Source organism: Montipora foliosa, chromosome 12 (genome assembly GCF_036669935.1).
Source record: "Montipora foliosa isolate CH-2021 chromosome 12, ASM3666993v2, whole genome shotgun sequence".
NCBI lineage: Eukaryota > Metazoa > Cnidaria > Anthozoa > Scleractinia > Acroporidae > Montipora > Montipora foliosa.
The window spans coordinates 20,986,007-21,005,452 of record NC_090880.1 but is presented as its reverse complement, the minus strand read 5'-3'; the positions used below and the strand labels follow the sequence as shown (position 1 = coordinate 21,005,452).

General features: G+C 41.5%; 2 protein-coding genes across 2 annotated transcripts; both read left to right on the top strand.

Moving 5' to 3' along the window:
* Positions 1-6,207: 6,207 nt before the first annotated feature.
* On the top strand, positions 6,208-7,227 carry LOC137980976 (adenosine receptor A3-like). The gene has a single exon (XM_068828355.1). It carries the CDS (start codon positions 6,208-6,210, stop codon positions 7,225-7,227), a length of 1,020 nt encoding a protein of 339 aa, XP_068684456.1.
* A 5,118-nt stretch (positions 7,228-12,345) lies between these two features.
* LOC137978749 (uncharacterized) lies at positions 12,346-13,161 on the top strand. Its single transcript, XM_068825799.1, has one exon. It carries the CDS (start codon positions 12,346-12,348, stop codon positions 13,120-13,122), a length of 777 nt encoding a protein of 258 aa, XP_068681900.1. The 3' UTR covers positions 13,123-13,161.
* The last annotated feature ends 6,285 nt before the right edge of the window (positions 13,162-19,446 follow it).

Here is a 19,446-nt window from a genome sequence, read left to right as displayed (position 1 = left end):
AGAAGTGAAATTAAAGGAAAGCTCCTCATCCATCACTGTGAATTCCGGGGAAGCCAATATTCAGGAACAGAGGGTTAATGAAGTCTCATGCGACAGTTGTTCTGAATTCAACACCAGTGAAAACCGATACGACCACATCCCAGATGTTGACATTGAGGGACTTTCTGAGGAACAGCGCACCATTTAAAGGAAAATGCTTGAGGAGGAAGCAGAGTCGTTCTCAAAAACTGGTGATGATGTGGGGGCCGAGGAGGAATTGCAGGTAGAGATCAATCTGACTGACTCAGTTCCAGTTCAGAAAAAAGTGTACGTCCATCCTCCGACCACTTTATGCTGAAGTAAAACCATATGTGGAAGATTTGTTGAACAGACTTTGGATTCAGAAGTCAAGGTCTGCATACTCCTCACCTGTTGTGTGCGCTCGAAAAAAAGATGGGACTTTGAAACTATGCATTGATTATCGACAATTAAACCTGAAAACCATTCGTGACAGTCATCCATTACCTAGGTTGCAAGACGCGTTAGAAAGTCTCGGTGGAAACCAATGGTTTTCCCTACTACATCAGGGGAAGGCCTATCATCAAGGTTTTGTTAGTCCTGAGAGTAGACATAAAACAGCATTTGTGACTCCCTGGGGCTTATATAAGTGGGTTCGTCTACCTATGGGCCTGAAAAATGCACTTGGAGAATTCCAACGTTTCATGGAGTACTGCCTTGATGGTCTTAGGGATGACATATGCACAAGTTTTATTGATGACATCATCGTCTTAAGCTTAAGCCAAAGAAATGTAGGCCCTTCAAGCGAGAAGTCAAGTACCTGGGCCAGATTGTTTCAGCAGCAGGATACAGGCCTGACACATCAAATGTTGCGGCAATCAGAGTTTTGAAAAATAGCAAGCCTAGGACAGTCGGTGAAGTAACAAAGCTACTGGGTTTTCTAGGATATTACCGTCGATACATCCAGGACTTCTCTAAAATTGCTCATCCACTCTTCCAGTTATTACAGTCAACATTAGAGAATACCTCCAAATGTATCAAGCCAAGGACAAGCTCTCTCAATCACGGGACCGTGCCATCATCACAACCCGTTTTTTGGGAAGAGCAGCATCAAAAAGCTCTTGAAGAACTGTTGAACCATCTTGTAAATCCTCCAATTCTGGCATACCCTGATTTCAGTCAACCTTTTGTTCTACATACTGATGCATCTCAACAGGGAATTGGAGCAGTACTCAGAGTACTGTGCCAGAAACAAGATGGCAAGATGCGTGTCAATGGTTATGGTTCGAGACTACTTTCAAAAGCAGAAAGGAACTATCATCTCCATTCAGGGAAACTTGAATTCATGGCTCTTAAGTGGGCAGTTTGTGAACACTTCAGACACTACCTTTGCCATGCACCCCACTTTGTTGTATACACCGACAACAACCCGCTTACATATGCCCTTTCAACAGCCAAATTAAATTGCCACTGGTCATCGATGGGTAGCGGATTTGGCAAACTTTTCTTTCACAATTAAATACAGACCTCGGCACTCAAATAAGGCCGCGGATGTTCTTTCTCAAATGCCAATGGACGTTGCCTCCTGCATGAAGGTAAAACCGTATGCACTGAGATTGTTTCGCCAAATGACATCGTTTCTGGCTTTGTGGGGGTAGAAGCCCAAGAACGGGGAGATGCTACTTGGGTATCAGCAGTGAGCACTGATGCCAGTCTCTTGAACCTTGATGAAGAGTACATTGATTCTGCTTTGGGCATTATTAGCCGGGCTGAACTGGTGAATGCTCAGGAACAAGACCCGGTTATCGGAAAAGTTCTGAATTTCAAGAAAAAGGGGAAATGGCCCTTACTGTGGGAGATTAGAAATGAGTTGTCAGCTACAAGGATCTTAATGAGACAACGGCATAGACAGTATCAAGGTCAAGATGGACTCCTGTACAGGAAAAGTGGATCGTTTTCACAATTAGTGCTACCCTGGAAGTTTCACTCTGCTATTTTCAAACAACTTCATTAGGAAATGGGACACTTAGGTGCACCACGTGTTGTACAGTTGTTGGCACCGGGAACGATTTTATTGGCCGAATATGGAAAGTGACATTGTCCACTTTGTGACGAAAGTATGTCCATGTCTCAAGCAACGACAATCTAATTTGCCTACTCGTGCGCCACTCCAGAGCATCACCACGTCTGCACCCCTGGAATTAGTATCCATTGATTTCTTACATTTGGAGCAAAGCTCGGGCAGTTTTGAGTACCTTTTACTCATTGTCGACCATTTCACCAGATTCGCTCAAGCCTATGTAAGTAAGAATAAATCAAGCACAACTGAAGCTGAGCGCTTATACAATGACTTTGTGCTTCGATTTGGTTTCCTAGCGAAAATACTTTACGATCAAGGACGGGAGTTTGAAAATAAACTCTTTCACAAATTGCAAAAGCTTGGTGGAATCACGCGTCTTCGGACTACTCCCTACCATCCACAAGGAAAGCTGAAAGATTTAGCCGAACTCTGTTATCCCTGTTGAGAACTCTCCCAGAAAGTCAGAAACATAGGTGGAAGAATTCGCTGAACAAAGTTGTACACGTCTACAATTGTAGCAGGAATGATGCAACTGGTTTCTCTCCTTTTTACCTATTATTCGGTCGGTCACCACGTCTCCCAGTTGATTTAATATTTGGACTTGGGCGTGATGACTCAAATCTGACCCGGACAGATTAGGTAAAGAAATGGGAACTTGCTATGAAGGAGGCTTATGCGTTGGCTATCAAGAACAGCTCAAAGTCAGCTGCTGATGGCAAAAGACAATATGACCGCAAGGTGTGATTTTCAATTTTGAAGCCTGGGGACAGGGTATTGGTACGGAACTTGTCGGATCGTGGTGGACCAGGGAAGCATCCGTCCTTTTAGGAGCAACAGATACACATTGTAGTAAAACAGAATAGGGATTTACCAGTGTATGAAGTGAGACCTGAGGGACAAGCAGGTAAACCAAGAGTGTTACACAGGAATCTCCTGCTGCCTTGTGACTTCCTTCCCTCTGGGTCAAGAGAGACAATTCAAGAGAGGAGGGCAACCCCAGTAAACGTTAGGAGTCAAGAGAGAAGTTACGACTGCAGTATTAGCGAAAGCGACAACGACGAAGAATTCCCTGGTATGTCACCCACGGACTTAGAGCGGTTACAGTTGCCAACAACCACGGCAGAGCAGGCTACTGATGAAGTACAGCCAGATTATTCTGAGGCCAGACTGTGGTTGAGGAAGAGCAGGAATTACCCGACAACGCAGCACGTACTGCGGAAGATAACAATCCTCTACAGCGAAATCAGCCAGAACAGGACCGTTACATATCAGCAACCTGAATATGGTGCTATGTTACGATCATCCAGGAATTCAAGTTACCATTGTATCTAGCGTTCAGGTCCACCTGTGAATGCCATTGTTGATCAACAGACGTATTATCCATCGTATTGGCCATGGGGCATTCCGGTGCTGTATTATCCACCTCCTTGTCTACCAGTGTGTCCAGTGTGTTCACTGTTCCCTGCCGTGAATGTGTCCCAGTCAGTCCCTCCAGTGGTCTTTTAGACAACCGAGAGACACTTGACGAAGATAATGCCATACTTCACAGTTACTGTCTCATTGTTGTTTGTTCGTTAAAAAAAAAAAAAATGTTCAACATTTTGAGGCAGTGTTTCGGTGCACTGCAGTTGGCCTTGATTCAATTGTCGGATTAGGAGATAAACTGCACTTTGTGGGCCTGATCATCCTACGAGAACAGTTTTTTTTCTCTTCGCATATTTGAGATTTTAATTGTACGGTTAGGCCATCGTTGCAGTGTCCAGGAGGACATTTCTTTTAGCGGGGGAGTGTGTGGGGAGTAAGGACTTAGCCCACCCCCATAAAAATAAGTGTTTTTGTTAAGTCACGTGATGCGTCACGAACCACGAGGTTGAAAAACGAAAAATAAAGTTATCAAGTTGAGCAAGCGATTCTATGGCTGTTTTTCGTTTGTGTTCCGAGAAACAAAGTTAACACAGTCGTTCCAAGCAGGTCAACTGATAACACTTTATTAGCGTGGTCGCTACTAGTTTACAGGTACGCCACGAAATAACGAAGATAAACTGAAATACGAATATAAAAATTTATCGAAAATGTACCGTAAAATCCACGAAATCACGAATTTAAATGAATTTTGAATTAAATTGGTTTAGTTACAATATTATCTAATCAAGTGTATAATTAAAAAAATTATAAGGGAATACAAATTATCAGGTTATGATCTTTATAATAATATTTTTTGGCCGTCAGTAAATTCACATCATTATCCTCAGACGAGTTGCATTAAATTAAAATATCGGACAAATCAAGGACTTCACTTGAAAACACCATGGAGTACTTTGTCAAGAGAAACGAAGAAGTCATTTTCTCCCGTCTTTGGGCGTTCGGTTGGCAAGCTTAGCCTTTTTGACTTAATAATTACTTGGGCAACTTCCGTTTTTTCCCCTTATTTTCCTATTCAAAAGGATTTATTTTAGAGCGGCAGGGAAACGGTTGACAATTTTTTTTCGCCTTCTGCCTAAAAGTATGCCGAGAACACAGAAGTCCGTAACAGCCTCCTAACTCAGCTATAACATTTTCTTAGAAAACCAGGTTTTAAAACAAACCTTGGGAGAAAAATTGGCGTTGATGGTCTGCAAAGTGGCTTTGGAGTACTGAGTACTTGTACTAAACATGTTCTCCCGTTACCAGCCTTAGGCTGAAAAAATCCTTGATGAAAGAATAGTCTGCTCTTTCTGCTTGATAGTAACGAACAAATCGTCCGCAAAATTTATATTTTAGGTAATGTTGTAATGACAAGCCTAATAAATTACGGTAAAACCCCGAAAAGGACCCGGAGCTTACAGTTCACCGCAAAGGACTTTTTGAGGAGCTTTTTTCTAGAGTCTTGCTATGTACAAGTTAGATTAAACATGAACCGCACAACCGCATGCACCGTTAACAGCACAAAGCACAGGGCGAGTGTACTACATACGCCCTTCAGTAATCAGGTTCAAAAATAAGCTTGAGTTCGCTTGGAGGAAAATTGACGATTTATGAAATGAACAACTTTAAAAGGAATGCGAAAATCCTTTCGACCATTTAGGGTGATAATTTCGGCGTCTCTTTCTACAACTTAAATTTCCATATCGTGACACACATTTCAGTGACGGTTTGTTTCCGTGTTTATTTTTGTTGCTACAATCTCAAAATATATTTCACATCAAATTCTGAATCCATTGCAAAAATTCTCGACGGATATGACAACAGCTCCGGAGACTTTAAAGTTCAGTTTGTGAAATTACGGCAGGTGCTTTTTATTAGGAAACCCATACTTTTGGACGCGCACATTGATAAAATGGCGGATTTTCATTGAAGCCAAGTTTAATCTGTCAAATAATGCCTATTTTCTTGTTAACGAGTACGGTGAACCCCATTTTATATATCATATTTTTGCTGAGAATGGTGTTATCATGGAGTAGTAAAAAAATCAGCAAAAATTTATGGCCAGTATAACATTGTACGGAAGGAGTCATTACGAGTCCAACAGCCAACACTCAAGTTAAATCTATTTTGAAGTGCTAAGTACTCACAAAGACATTCAAATACATTTTTCAGGTATACAAGTGAAACCATGGAATGACACCAGGGTCCGTGTCATATCATGCATTGGATTACATTTCTAAAACCGAGCTAAATTTGTCAGTCCAACATCATGGATGCGCCACAATAGTCGAAGTGGCATAAATTGCCAGTCAGGACTCAGCTCTTTACAACCTCTAATTTCATTTGGATCCCTTTAAAACGCAGGTCTATTGCTTTTAGGGTTAGAACCCATTGTTTCTTTTGTATCGTTCTTTGTGTCCACTGAGCCAATTCCGGGAGTCGTACCAAGGGCTGCGTGCCGGTCTCTTCATTGACGTATTTGTGAGCGTCGTACTATGGACACGAGCTCGGTGAACCCTCATTCTTATTACATTTTTGTCATCTCCTAAAACATGTTACAACAGTGTGCAAAGTTTCGTCAGAAATCTATGACAACTTTTATTTCTAGGGAATACCTTAAGGTCCAAAGTGGGTAAAAGATAAATTATTTATGGCTTTGAAGTAATCCCCTTGCATGACATCAATAAATAAATTCATAAATATGCAACGTATGAAATGAATAGGACATGAAGATGTTTGTAAAAGAAGGAGACCACACTGCCTGGAGATTTAAAATGTCGACAACAAATTTTACAGTACATCGCCAAACAATGGAGGACTTTTTCTGCTCTACAGAATTATCCGAAAAGATACACATCCCGTTAATATGTCTTTCAGTCGTCAACATTATTTTTGCCCTGACTGCAACGATGGGAAATACTCTAATCGTCATTGCCCTTCAAAGAGAAACAGCCTTACATCCGCCTTCTAAAGTTTTGCTTCGAAACCTGGCGGTAACGGATCTCTGTGTTGGTATCGTTTCACAACCACTTCAAATTGCTCTCTTCCTGATTTTGTTGTATCAATTGCCCCAAATGTGTCGCTACACGTATGCAGTGTGTCGGACTGCACGCACCATTCTGTGTGGAGTATCAATGTTGACAACAACCGCCGTCAGTGTGGACAGACTTCTTGCTCTGTTGTTACGACTCAGGTACGGACAAGTTGTAACTCTCAAACGCATATATGGAGCTGTGATCGCGTTTTGGGCTTTCTCAACCTTCACGGCAGCCATTTCGCATTGGGACTACGCTGTATGGCTTGTTTTCGGGATTTCTTCAACGTCGTTGTGTCTTGTGACATCTATTTCCTGCTACTCGATGATTTTCCTCACCCTGCGCCGTTATCAAAATCAAGTTCGAGACAACGTCCAGGAACAAGCGAATCAAACAATTCCATTGAATATAAAACGATACCGAAAAACAGTGTTCAGTGGAATGTGCGTACAGTTGGCATTAGTCTCTTGTTATTTGCCATTTTTGTTGGTGTCGCCATTCGCATATCCGAGTCGAGAGTTGCGAAGAAGCCAGACGGCAACTTTTCACGTCGCAGTGGAAAGCGCGGTAACTTTGCTGCATTTTAATTCATCTCTAAACCCCATTCTTTACTGCTGGAAGATCACAGAAGTGAGACAAGCTGTGAAGGACGCCTTGAGGCGGTTGTTTTGTTCTTCAAACCAACCACGCACCGGTGGCTCAGGTGGTTGAGCACCGGGCTATCAAACGGGAGATCGTGAGTTCGACTCTGGCTGGATCAGCACTCAGTGAATCAAATAACTGAGGAGGAAGAGCTGTCTTTGTAATGACATCTGCAAATGGTTAGACTGTCTGGTCTGGTCTTCTTGGATAAGGACGGTAAGCCGCAGGCTCCGTCTCACAACTCCTGAATGCTCATCCCTCTGTGGGACGTAAAAGAACCCACACACTATTCGCAAAGGGTAGGGCATGGAATTTGCGGTGTTGTGATCAGTAATAGTTAGGAAAAGACAACGAGAATAATACACCTGGCGGCGGAATGTCGGTGAACAACTTCGTTCGTTCCCAGCGAGGTTGGTCTGTGAAACACCAAACATTGTTAGTCCGTGGGTGAAATTTCCACTTTCAAAGAGTGGAGTATTTAAGCATCCTGGCGCTCGATAAAGGGAGCTTCGGGAGATAACAACCGTACAATTCATTGGCACCATAGTGTGCGGATACACAGGGATTCATCATTATTTAGGGATAGTGCTCTAAGCTAACGAAATTGCTCCATCTTCCATATAATTTCAGCAACAACCGCAAAATGGAGTCTTTCTGTATAAAGCACTCCCTCCTCGGACCCATCTGGTAAAGAGTTTCCATCTATCCTTGTCTCCAGCAAGGGATTTCATCTCAGCGTTGATCTCTTCTAGTTCCCTTGAAAGCTCTTCCTTTACCAGTAACTCTTCTTTGCTCTTCCCTTACATTGTCTAATATTTGCCTTCCTACAGCAGTCGAGACCTCGGGCACAGTTTTTCGCAATACGGACCGACCAAGGCCGGTGAATAACATTTTTATTTATTTCTAAATTCTATTTAAACTATTAGACCAGTTCATTTCGCAGCTTCGGCCATGAACTTGCCAGTCTCATTCTTGCCGAGAGGCGCTTTATAGCCATTTATAGCCAAGAAGAAGGGTGAAAAACAATTAAGACAAATTGAAACTTTGCTCCTTCAATTCGCAACTTCACTCTGCGCTTAGCGTAGTTGGTTACCATGACCGTGGTCAGGAGATAGGAAAATACTGCCCGCTCCCGGAACCAATCAGATTGCAGGATTCTCAGGATACCGCCCGCTCACGATCAAAGAAATAAATAACTCACATCATTATCCTCAGAGTAGTTTCTAGAAATTAGAGTATCGGACAAATGAAGAACTTGAAAACACCCACCGGGGAGTACTTTGTCGGCAGAAACGAAGAATGATTGTCACGGTTGGCAAGCTTAGCTTTTTCACAAGGGGCATTTTGGCTTAATAATTACTTGGGAAACTTCGTTGTTTTTTCCTTATTCAATTTCCTGTTCAAAGATGTGTTTCAGAGCGGAAGGGAAATGTTGACAATTTTTGCCTTCTGTCTAAAAGTCTACCGAAAACACACAAGTTCTTAACAGATTTCTTACTCAGCTATCAAATTTTCTTGAAAACCATTTTTCAGATAAAACTTGGGAGGAAAATTCGCATCGGTGGGTTGTAAATTTAGTATTTGCACTAAACATGTTCTCCGGTTACCAGACTTACAGGTGAAGACATCTTTGATGAAAGAATATTCGGCTCTTTCTGCTTCATAGTAACGAACAAATAGTCCGAAAAAATGTACATTTTAGGTAACGTTGTAATGACAAGGTTAATAAATTACGGTAAAACCACGAAAAGAACCGGGAGCTTACAGTTCACAAAGGACTTTTTGAGGAGTTTTTCCCAGGGGCTTGCTACGTACAAGACTAAAAACGAACCGCATAGTATGTACCGTTAACAGCACAAGAACAAGCCGAGTCTTCTACATAGGTTCTTCAATAATGAGCTTCAAAAATAACCTTAAGTTCGCTTGGAGGAAAATTGACCATCTATGAAGTGAAGAAGTTTAAAAAGAATTCGAAAATCTTTTAGGCTACTTAGGGCGTTAATTTCCACGTCTATTTCTACAACTTTAATTCCATATCGTGACACACATTTCACTGATGGTTTGTTTCGGATCCGTGTTTATTTCTGTTGTTATAATTTCTAAATATTTTTTCACGTCAAATTCTGAATCCATTGCAAAAATTCTCGACGGATATGACAAGAGCTCCAGAGTTCACAGAAGCAAAAGTTTACCTTTCAAATGGGCAGTCAATTATCCAAGTATGTCATTTCATAATTAAGGACTTAAGTTCAGTTTGTGAAAATTACGGCAGGTGCTTTTTATTAGAAAACCCATACTTTTGGACGCTTTTTCGTCTTTCATCCACACTAAAACGATCGAAAACGACAACGAAAGCTGACTTTCAAAGGTCTTCTATTATTACGAACGTTTCGGAAAACGTTTCGGCAGTAATGTAGACTGGTAAAAGCCAGATGACATAAATGTGGTGAAAAAACTTTGGAAACAAGGCGCCCGCTACTAAATTGTAAAATTATGCGTGACTGAGAGTAGCACGTTAGTGTGTAATTACTTAAGCATAGCACTCTACATTTGGATCGTTAGGAATAGGCATAGGAGCATTTTATCAATGACAAAACAATATTGTCATAAAAAAGTTCTTGGTTAAGCGTGGTCGGCGCGAGCCTTATAAAATATTTATTCTATCTAACATCAACGTCCTAACTTTGTCAAACATGTATGCAATTTTCCCTTGTTATGCACAGTTTGTTATTTTCCGAAATGACCACCTGCTAAATTTTGCGACCACAACATGATCCCTGTTTTTGAAGACCGGGTGGGTGACAACAAGAATATCAATTGCATTAAATCGGGTACTGTCTTTCCCTGCTAGCAGAGCATTCTTTTCTTTTTGCGTTCACTGGGCAGACGAGTACGAGAAAAGAGTCCTCTGCCTTCATGGGTCGAAACTCACTATGTTGAGCATGCGCGGCGGTTACTTAACAACCGAATCCTCACGTGATACTTCATGTTGTGTACGCTCACCTAGTAACAGCGGAATTACTTTAAAGGCATGCGCGAGACACAGCGGGCCCAAGTCACAGTCAGCAAACATAACATAGGACATGCGTTTTTGAACAGTCCCGTCGAAGGTCGTGGACGGCGGTTGTATCTAAGTGAGTCTCGACCCATGGCAGAGGTCTCTTTTCCGGTATTCGTTAGCCCAGCGAACGCAAAGGAAAACAGACCTCTGATAGTAGTTCATCACTATCACCCTATCTTTTTTCATGATATTGCCGTTAATCGACAAAGTCTTGGAATAGTACCATAACTTAGAACGATCGCTTTAGGCCTCTCTCTACCCATCTTTTAGTTGATCTTTACATGTTCCGGAGGGACAATATCAAAGAGCACAAATGATCTATGTCTACGCATGTTAACATATTGAGATGGCTATGAAACTCGACAAGTTTCTTTGTTTTATGTTTTTTTGTTCGCGGTTGTGGCCTTGACCATGCACAAACCACACCCATTTTCGAAAAGACAGCCAATCTAGAGTCTCGATTAATTTATTCAAAACTCAGTTGTGAACCAACAACAAAAGATGGTGCATAATTGTCTCCGTCAATTTAACACGAAGGGTGATGTCGCAGTTCTCACTTTTGAAGTTTCCGGGGTTTCATAACCGGACCATATGAACTATGGTCTACGTTAGACTTTTTCTGTATAACTGGACCGATGTATTTCTAATTAGAGTAACAAAATGAATTCTAATTATTAGGGCTGTTCGTAAACCAAGCCTCCGGGCCGTGTAGATCCTTGATGATCCATACTTTGTCGATAACACTGCCTCCCTGATGAGAAGAAACAAAAGAAAAAGCCAAGATAAGCGAAAAACTGTAAAATGCTACTTAAAGGGGGATAAATTGTGATTGTTCTATTGAATTCCTTCGCCTTTGTGAAAACTTTGACTTCACACCTACCTTCGCCAAAGTTGATCAAGATAAATGTCGTAAATGGAAACATTATTCTGAGACCTTTTCTAAACGTGTTCTCGCTGAAGAACTTCGCGAGAAGAGACGGCCCAGCGTATTCCTCAAATCGGAGATCAATTCGATCTCCGACGAGATACGTCAAATATGCAGCTTCTTTCGTTCACTTGTATTCTAAGAACGATGACCGAGCTTCGCAAGAAGCACTATCACGAGGTTTTAAATATCCACACCAGGAAAATATCACGATTATTATCAAGACAGGAAGACGTTGACGAACACATTATTAACATCTCCTCGTACAAAACTCTCCTTTTTTTCAAAAGCTTGTGCTCTGTCGTGGTTTGAAATTTGTCATACCTAAACACGTGTCCACGATTGACGTGAAGGCCAGCTTTCAGAAAGCTTATTGGAATCTCGAGCCAGGTTTACCGGAAGAATTCGTGACATTGCAGCGTCGACTCTACGGTCGGTGGCGTTAAATTATATTCATCGAAAGGGCTCTAAATCTCCACAAGCACTCCTGAAAGCCATTCATCGGTTGAAGAGGCGAGATGACATAGTTATAACAAAACCTGACAAAGGATCCGGCGTCGTGGTCTTGGACAAAGATGAATACCTTCGGTTACTTGCTGACGCATCCGCAAACGATGCCACCAAATTTAGTATGGTTGAACCAGATAGACCAAAGTGTAGAGGTAGGCCACCGAAACACTATCACCCCTTGCTATAAAAGGAAAAGGAGCTAGAATCACTTGTTCGTCGAATTCTACCCACTCGAATTGCAGAGTCTGTCTGTCCGTCAGGTTCCAGGCTAGCCCACCTTTACGGTTTGCCTAAAACGCACAAGAAAGAGTTAGCCATGCGACCTATTCTGTCAGCTACAAAGACCTACAATTATGACCTCACCAAATGGCTAGATGAAAAACTTAGACCTCTCGCCATAAACCAGTATATGATAAGCGACACCTTCGAGTTCGTGAATGAGGTCCACGAATTGGCGATTAACAACGGTGATATTCTGGTTTCTTATGATGTTTCTTCCCTGTTCGCCAATGTACCTCTGGGGGAGACCATACAACTACCCGCCGATAAGGCTTTCATAAATAATTTGTTTAATTATAAGTACCATCTTAATCTCAACAAGCTGGACCTTGTCGATCTTCTTAGGGCGGCAACAAAGGACCAACTTTTCACGTTCAACGGCCAGCTATATGAACAGACCGACGGAGTTGCTATGGGCTCCCCCCTTGGTCCTTTATTAGCCAACGCTTTTATGTGTAGCATGGAGGAAACCTTGGAGCGTGAAGGCAAGATGCCTACATGCTACAAGAGATTTGTGGACGACACACAGATCATTATGCCAGACAAAGCATCCGCAGACAATCTTCTCGACATTTTAAACCAGTGCCATTCCTCTATTAAGGTCACCATGGAGACGGAGAGTAATGCCAAGCTTACTTTTTTGGTCACCCAGCTGCTCAACAAACATGCACATGTTGAGACTAAGGTGTATGTTAAACCCACAAATACTGGCCTCCTGCTACACTACAGGAGCCATGAAGATGACCGGTACAAACGTGGATTATTAAAAACGATGCTTGATCGTACATTTCGACTTTCGTCCAATTGGCACTACTTCTCTGAAGAATGTGATCGATTGAAATTATTGTTTTCTCGACTAAAATATCCTGAAAAACTTGTCAACTCTTCCATTTCACGATTTGTTGCCGCCAAAGCATCGGGTCAACCTGTTTCCTCCCCTAATGTCAGGGATCGATCAGACCCAATTCGTGTTGTCCTACTGTTTAAAGATCAGGCCTCAGCTGATATTGTGCGTTCGCAACTCAAGGATTTAAGTCATAAGATCCACACGACCGTTCAGCCCGTTTTTGTCAGCCAGAAGATTAAACAAGATCTCAAACTGCGAGAAGCTAAGCCGCCGATTGTGAACCAACAGTGCCTTGTTTACAAGTTTGAATGTGACCTGTGCGATGCAGGTTATATTGGTTGAAGGAACACAAAAACTCTTCTTCATTAATTGGCAAGCATTTTCGCGACAAATATTTTTTGGATCCAAAAGATCTTTCAAAGAATTTTAGTGTTTTAATGAAGTGCACGAACAAATTTGACTGCCTGTCTATGAATTGTTTGTTATACAGAAGTTAACACCGACTCTTATGTGCAATCGGAATCAATTCGTGTTAGGGCTTTTAATTAGTTTTTACTAGTTTTCTCGTTGTATGTTTTTATTGTCCTTCAAAGAATTATATTTTTTGGATCCAAAAGATCTTTCAAAGAATTTAGTTTTTCCCCAACTAGATGACGCTGGATCAACAAGAAGGATGATTCACAGGCGGACGAGAGAGAAGAGGACAATTTGTATACACTGAGTTAAGAAGGTCTCTCGAGCCAAAAGCGTAATGTTTACACTAAATATACCAGACCTGTGAGAAGTTCGTCAGCGATTATTAGATATATATATATATATATATATATATATATATATATAGCAGTTATATATATATATATATATAGATATATATTTTAGTGAACAAATAGCGACAGCGAACTACTAGCAGAACCATTGAATGAAAAACATATTGCCGTGAGTGGGTATCGAACCCGCGTCCCCCTGGTTACTAGTCGGGTGTGCTAACCACTGCACCATCACGACAACCTGACTGGGGAAACAGAGCAATCGGTGAGGTGGATTGGTTAGCCGCGGGGTTCACGGCGTTTAACATTCAGGAACCAGGACGTACATCGGATCATCCGAGGATGATTCACAGGCTACCAGCTAATAACAAATACATCGTTGGATTTCCAGCCTTGCTTAATTCAAATATATATATATATATAATTATATATACGGATTTAGACTTGAACTAGGTCAAAAGACAGTATTTGCTACTCCGAGGTTAGTCATGCTTCTCACCAAGCAATATCAGGCAACTGCCAAAAAGAAGGAATACCTGGTGTTGTACCGTGTGATTTTGAAACTAACGGTAGCAATTCACTATAGGCTGGGGTGCATAGCAACGGTTTAAACACTACAAACTGTTTCCAGTGGATCGCTAAAAATAAGCCTTAAATAATAACGCTATTGAGCAGGAATGTCTTTGGAAGTCTGCAATTGTTACAAGCTCATTTCTGTTGTTAAGGGTCGCACCAATCTGGTTTACAAAATTATATAGTATTTCTCCCACAGACATAAATTACACTTCTTTCGTTACATTTGAATAGGATCTCGCATGCCTAACAATCCGCCATTTAATGCGATCTCGACTTTCTTGTCTTTCAAACCCCATACATATTTACCTAAGTTCCGTGGCTGGAGTTTCTGTAGCGTTAGCACACCTGGAACGAGGGGTTCGATTCCTACTCACGGCATCTGTGTTTTTCATTCAAAATAGATCAGTCAGTATTTCGTACTGGCTCGTGACTCCATCGTTGGATTTCCAGTTCTTCATTTCTAAATATCATTGGATATTTATGGTAGCCTGTGAATCTTCTTCGGATGATCCGATGTAGTCCTGTTCCTGAATGATAAAACGCCGGAGAGCCCCGCGGCTAACAAAATCACTCTCTGATTGCTATGTTTTTAGCAGGGTTGTCGTGATGGTGCAGTGGTTCGCACACCTGACATGTAATCCTGGGAACGCGGGTTCGCTTCTCACTCACGGCATATGTATTTTTCATTCAAGATGGATCAGTCAGTATTTCGTACTGGCTCCGTGACTACATCGTTGGATTTCCAGTTCTTCATTCTGTAATTATAGCAGGTAGAATGAAAAATGCTGCGTCGCCCAACGAAGAATGCCACTTGCAAGCAGGATCCAACGAAGGATACACAACGTTTCGCCCTTCGGGCTTCCTCAGTGTTCACAATATCACCTCAAAACTAAAAATACTTGGCAGCTGCCAAGTCACTGTTTCAAATTTACAATTCACTTGATTAATGACCGAAGTACGGTCCAAACGTCGTTTTTACCGTTCATTTTTCTCGTACAAAACGTTTTAAGAAACCCTTACTTATACACTTTTATCATCTCCTAAACAGGTTACAACAGTGTGCACAGTTATCATCGGAAATCTATGACAAGTTATCTCTTAGAAAACACTTACGGTTTCCAAAGTGGAATAAACGATAAATATTTATTGCCTTTTCAAACTACATCACCGTGTATCGAATGACTAGGACATTGAAGATGTTTTGTTAAAGAAGGAAACCACACTGTCTGGAGATTCAAAAGGTCGACAACAAAATATTACAGGACACAGCCAAAAATTACCGAACTTTGTCTGATCAGGCAGAATTATCTGAAAGGATACACATCCCTTTATATCTATTCAGCCGTCAACATAATTTTTGCCCTCACTGCAACCATGGGAAAATACATTAATCAGCGTTGCCCTTCAGAGGAGAAACTGGCCCTACATCCAGCCTTCCAAAGTTTTGCTTCGAAACCTGGCGGTAACGGATCTCTGGGTTGGTATCGTTTCACAACCAGTTCAAATTCGCTCAATTCGTGAACTTGTTGTATTAAATTGCACCAAATGTGTCGCTACGCCCAATTGCCGTGAGTCGGACTCTGTAAGCACCATTCTGTGTGGAGTATCAATGTTGACACACAAGCGCCGTCAGTGTGGGACAGACTTCTTGCTCTGTGGTTAAGACTCAGGTACAGACAAGTTGTAACCTCAAACGCCGATATGGAGCTGTGGTCGCGTTTTGGGCTTTCTCAATCTTCACGGCAACAACTTCTCATTGGGATCCAGACCTACGCTGTATGGCGTGCCTGCTGATTTCTTCAAAATCAGTTGTGCATTGTCACATCCATTTTCTGTTACTCGAAGATTTTCCTGAAACACAAAAGAAAAAGCCAAGATAAGGGAAAGACCGTGTTTTTTTTTTTTTTTGATAAAACTCGATAAACGGAAAATGTACCACGTGAATCTCAGACTAGGAAATCTCTTGATCTCAAACAAATTTTTAGCAGTGAAATGATCAATCCGTATTATTAAAGTTTAACTAAAACGATTTGGTCTGAGCTTGTATGGTGTACAATTGGACCACTGTTGTTTCATATTGTCAACCATTTTCACCGCTCATCCATCCTTGGTTGTTCAGAGCTTCGTCACGATCCGTAAAAGCATTTTGGCGCGAGACCCCTCCTCATCCTTCAAGCTTTCGACCATCATCATTTCTCAAAATCTTATGGACTTTTCATTTGGGGTATCGTCAACCATCTGTTAACGTTTAGAGCCCACCCTAAACCACCTTTTCATACTCGCCGATGAATTTTGAATAAAATCTTGGTTTAATTTACCAATTTTGTCAGGGAAAAGATCATAGTTACAATAACAATGATTGATTTATTTATAGCACCGGAGATAAACAATTGCAAGAAAAATGATATCTATTCCAAACATCGAATGCACCTAAACAAGAAAGATTTCTTTATGACAATGATTGGAACAAATCGAATACAAGATGCAAAAATCATGCATGTGATTTCACGGTAATCCTTGAGTTAAACAAAAACAAATTTTTAAAAACGAAATTGTAACGCGCCCGCCATATCGCACGCAAAAAGCGACTTAATTAAAACTGTGGTACCCCATATCCACGGCCCCCGTTGTACAAAAAGCAATTTTCTTATATTTTTCGTACCTTAAATCAGGGCGGTGCGCGAAAAAGACTTGTCCTATAACAAAACGGCTGCGTTTGTCATCTAAGGCTAAAGTAGTTTTGCATTCGATAACTTCCTTGTCCACGGTTATCGACAACTTAAAAGTTGTCCATACGACCTTGCCTCATCTTGTGGGAGGTCCTTAAATGCCAAAATTCTATTGACCACCTTTTAGCAAAAAGGCCCGGGTTGCTCAAAACCATGGATGGTGCTAACCAGCATTTTAACTACCACGGAAACCTATAGGTCTTGCATTAAACCTTTTGACCAACGGTTAGCGCCCATCCCAGCCTTCAGAGCAACCGTGGCGGAGGCCGCCTATATAGCCGTATTTCGTGAGGAGCCGCGCCTCGTAAATGCGACACGACCTCGCGTGACCCTCCCCCCCCCCCCCCCCATTCTGATTACACTTTTATCATCTGCTAAATCATGTTACAACAGTCTGTGCAAAGTTTCATCGGAATCTATGACAACTTCTATTTCCTAGGGAAGTAACTTAAGGTCCCAAAGTGAGATTAAAAAGATAAATTATTTATTGCTTTAAGGTAGAATCACGTTGCAGCATCACATCCAATAACTAAATTCATAAATATGATTTATCGAGGTTTTCGTATCAACATGAATAGGACATGAAAGTGGTTTTGTTTGAAAAGACAGTAGAAACCACACTGTCTGAGAAAGATTCAAAATGTCGACAACTAAATTTTGACAAGACACAGACCAATAAATTAGAAGACATTTTGTCTGCTCGGGAGAATTATCTGAAACGATTACACACTCCCGCTAATATGTCTTTCAGCCGTCAACATTATTGTTTGCCCCCTGACTGCTCAATCGATGGCGAAATATCTCTAATCTGTGCATTTCCTCTTTAGAGAGAAACTACTCGCTTACATCCGCCTTCCAAAGCTTTTTTGCGTTCGAAACCTGGCGTTAACGGATTCTCTCTCTGTTGCGTATCGTTTGCTCAACCAGTTCAAAATTGGCTCCTCTTCCCTGACTTTTTGTTTGTATAAATCGCGACAAATTGTGTCGCTACAAAAACCGATGCCGTGGGTCGGACTGCCCTGCAAGCACCATTCCTTGTGTGGAGTTATCAATGCTTGACAACAACCGTCCGTCAGTGTGGACAGACTTCTTGCTCTGTTTGTTAAGACTCAGGGAGCAGACAAGTTGTAACCCTCAAACCAATATATGGAGCTGTGATCGCGTTTTGGGCTTTCCCTCAATCTTCACGGCCAGCCACTTCGCATTGGAACTACGATGTCATGGCTTGATTTTGGTGATGTATCTTCAACGTCATTGTTGTCTTGTGGCATCCTTTTGCTGTTACTCGAAGATTTTCCTCACACTGCGCCGTTATCAAAATCAAGTTCGAGACAACACCCAGGAAGAAACGAATCAAACAATTCCACCGAGTATAATGAAACGGTACAAAAAGACAGTGTACAGTGGAATGTGCGTACAGTTGGCATTAGTTTCTTGTTATTTGCCAGTTTTGTTGGTGTTGCCATTCGCACATCCGAATCAAGAGTTGCGAAGAAGCCAGACGGCAACTTTTTACGTCGCTTTGGAAAGCGCAGTGACTTTGCTGTATTTTAATTCATCTCTAAACCCCATTCTTTACTGCTGGAAGATCACAGAAGTGCGACAAGCTGTAAAGGACATCTTAAGGCGGTTGTTTTGTTCTTCAAACCAACCGCGCACCGGTGGATCAGGTGGTTGAGCACCGGGCTGTCAAACGGGAGGTCGTGAGTTCGACTTAGGCCGGACCATCACTCAGTGACTTAAATAACTGAGGAGAAAGAGCTGTCTTTATGGAGGAAAATTGACGCTCTATAAAATGAAGAAGTTAAAAAAAATTCGAAAATCTTTTAGGCTACTTAGGCCGTTAATTTCCACGTCTATTTCTACAACTTTAATTCCACTTATGGGGACACACATTTCACTGATGTTTTGTTTCGGATCCGTGTTTATTTCTGTTGTTATAATTTCTAAATATTTTTCACATCAAATTCTAAATCGATTGCAAAAATTCTCGACGGATATGACAAGAGCCTCCAGAGTTCATACGGAAGCAAAAGTTCAACTTTCAAATCGGCAGTCAATTATCCAATTATGTCATTTCATAATTAACGACTAAAGTTCAATTTGTGAAAATTACGGCAGGTGCTTTCTATTAGAAAACCCTTACTTTTGGCCGCTTTTTCGTCTTTCATCCACACTACAACGACCGAAAACGACGACGAAAACTGACTTTCAAAAGTCTTCTATATTTAAGAACGTTTCGGCGGTAATGTAGACGGTTAAAAAGCAGATAATAATAATAATACATAATAATAATAATAATAATAATAATAATAATAATAACAAAGGTTTGAAAACATTGACGAGGCAAGTGGATACTGGAAAGAGTTGTGGGAGACAGAGGGGACTGGTGACAAAGCAGCGATATGGCTACAGGAAGTCAAGAGAGCAATACATGGGTGTGTCCCTCCCCCAGATGAGGGGGAATGGGGCCTAACGGATGATGAAATAGTTAAGATCATTGGAAAGAAGAGAAACTGGAGCGCTCCTGGTCCAGACAAACTAGCAAATTATGGGTGGAAAGAAAGATGAGGTGTTGCATAATGGTGTCACAG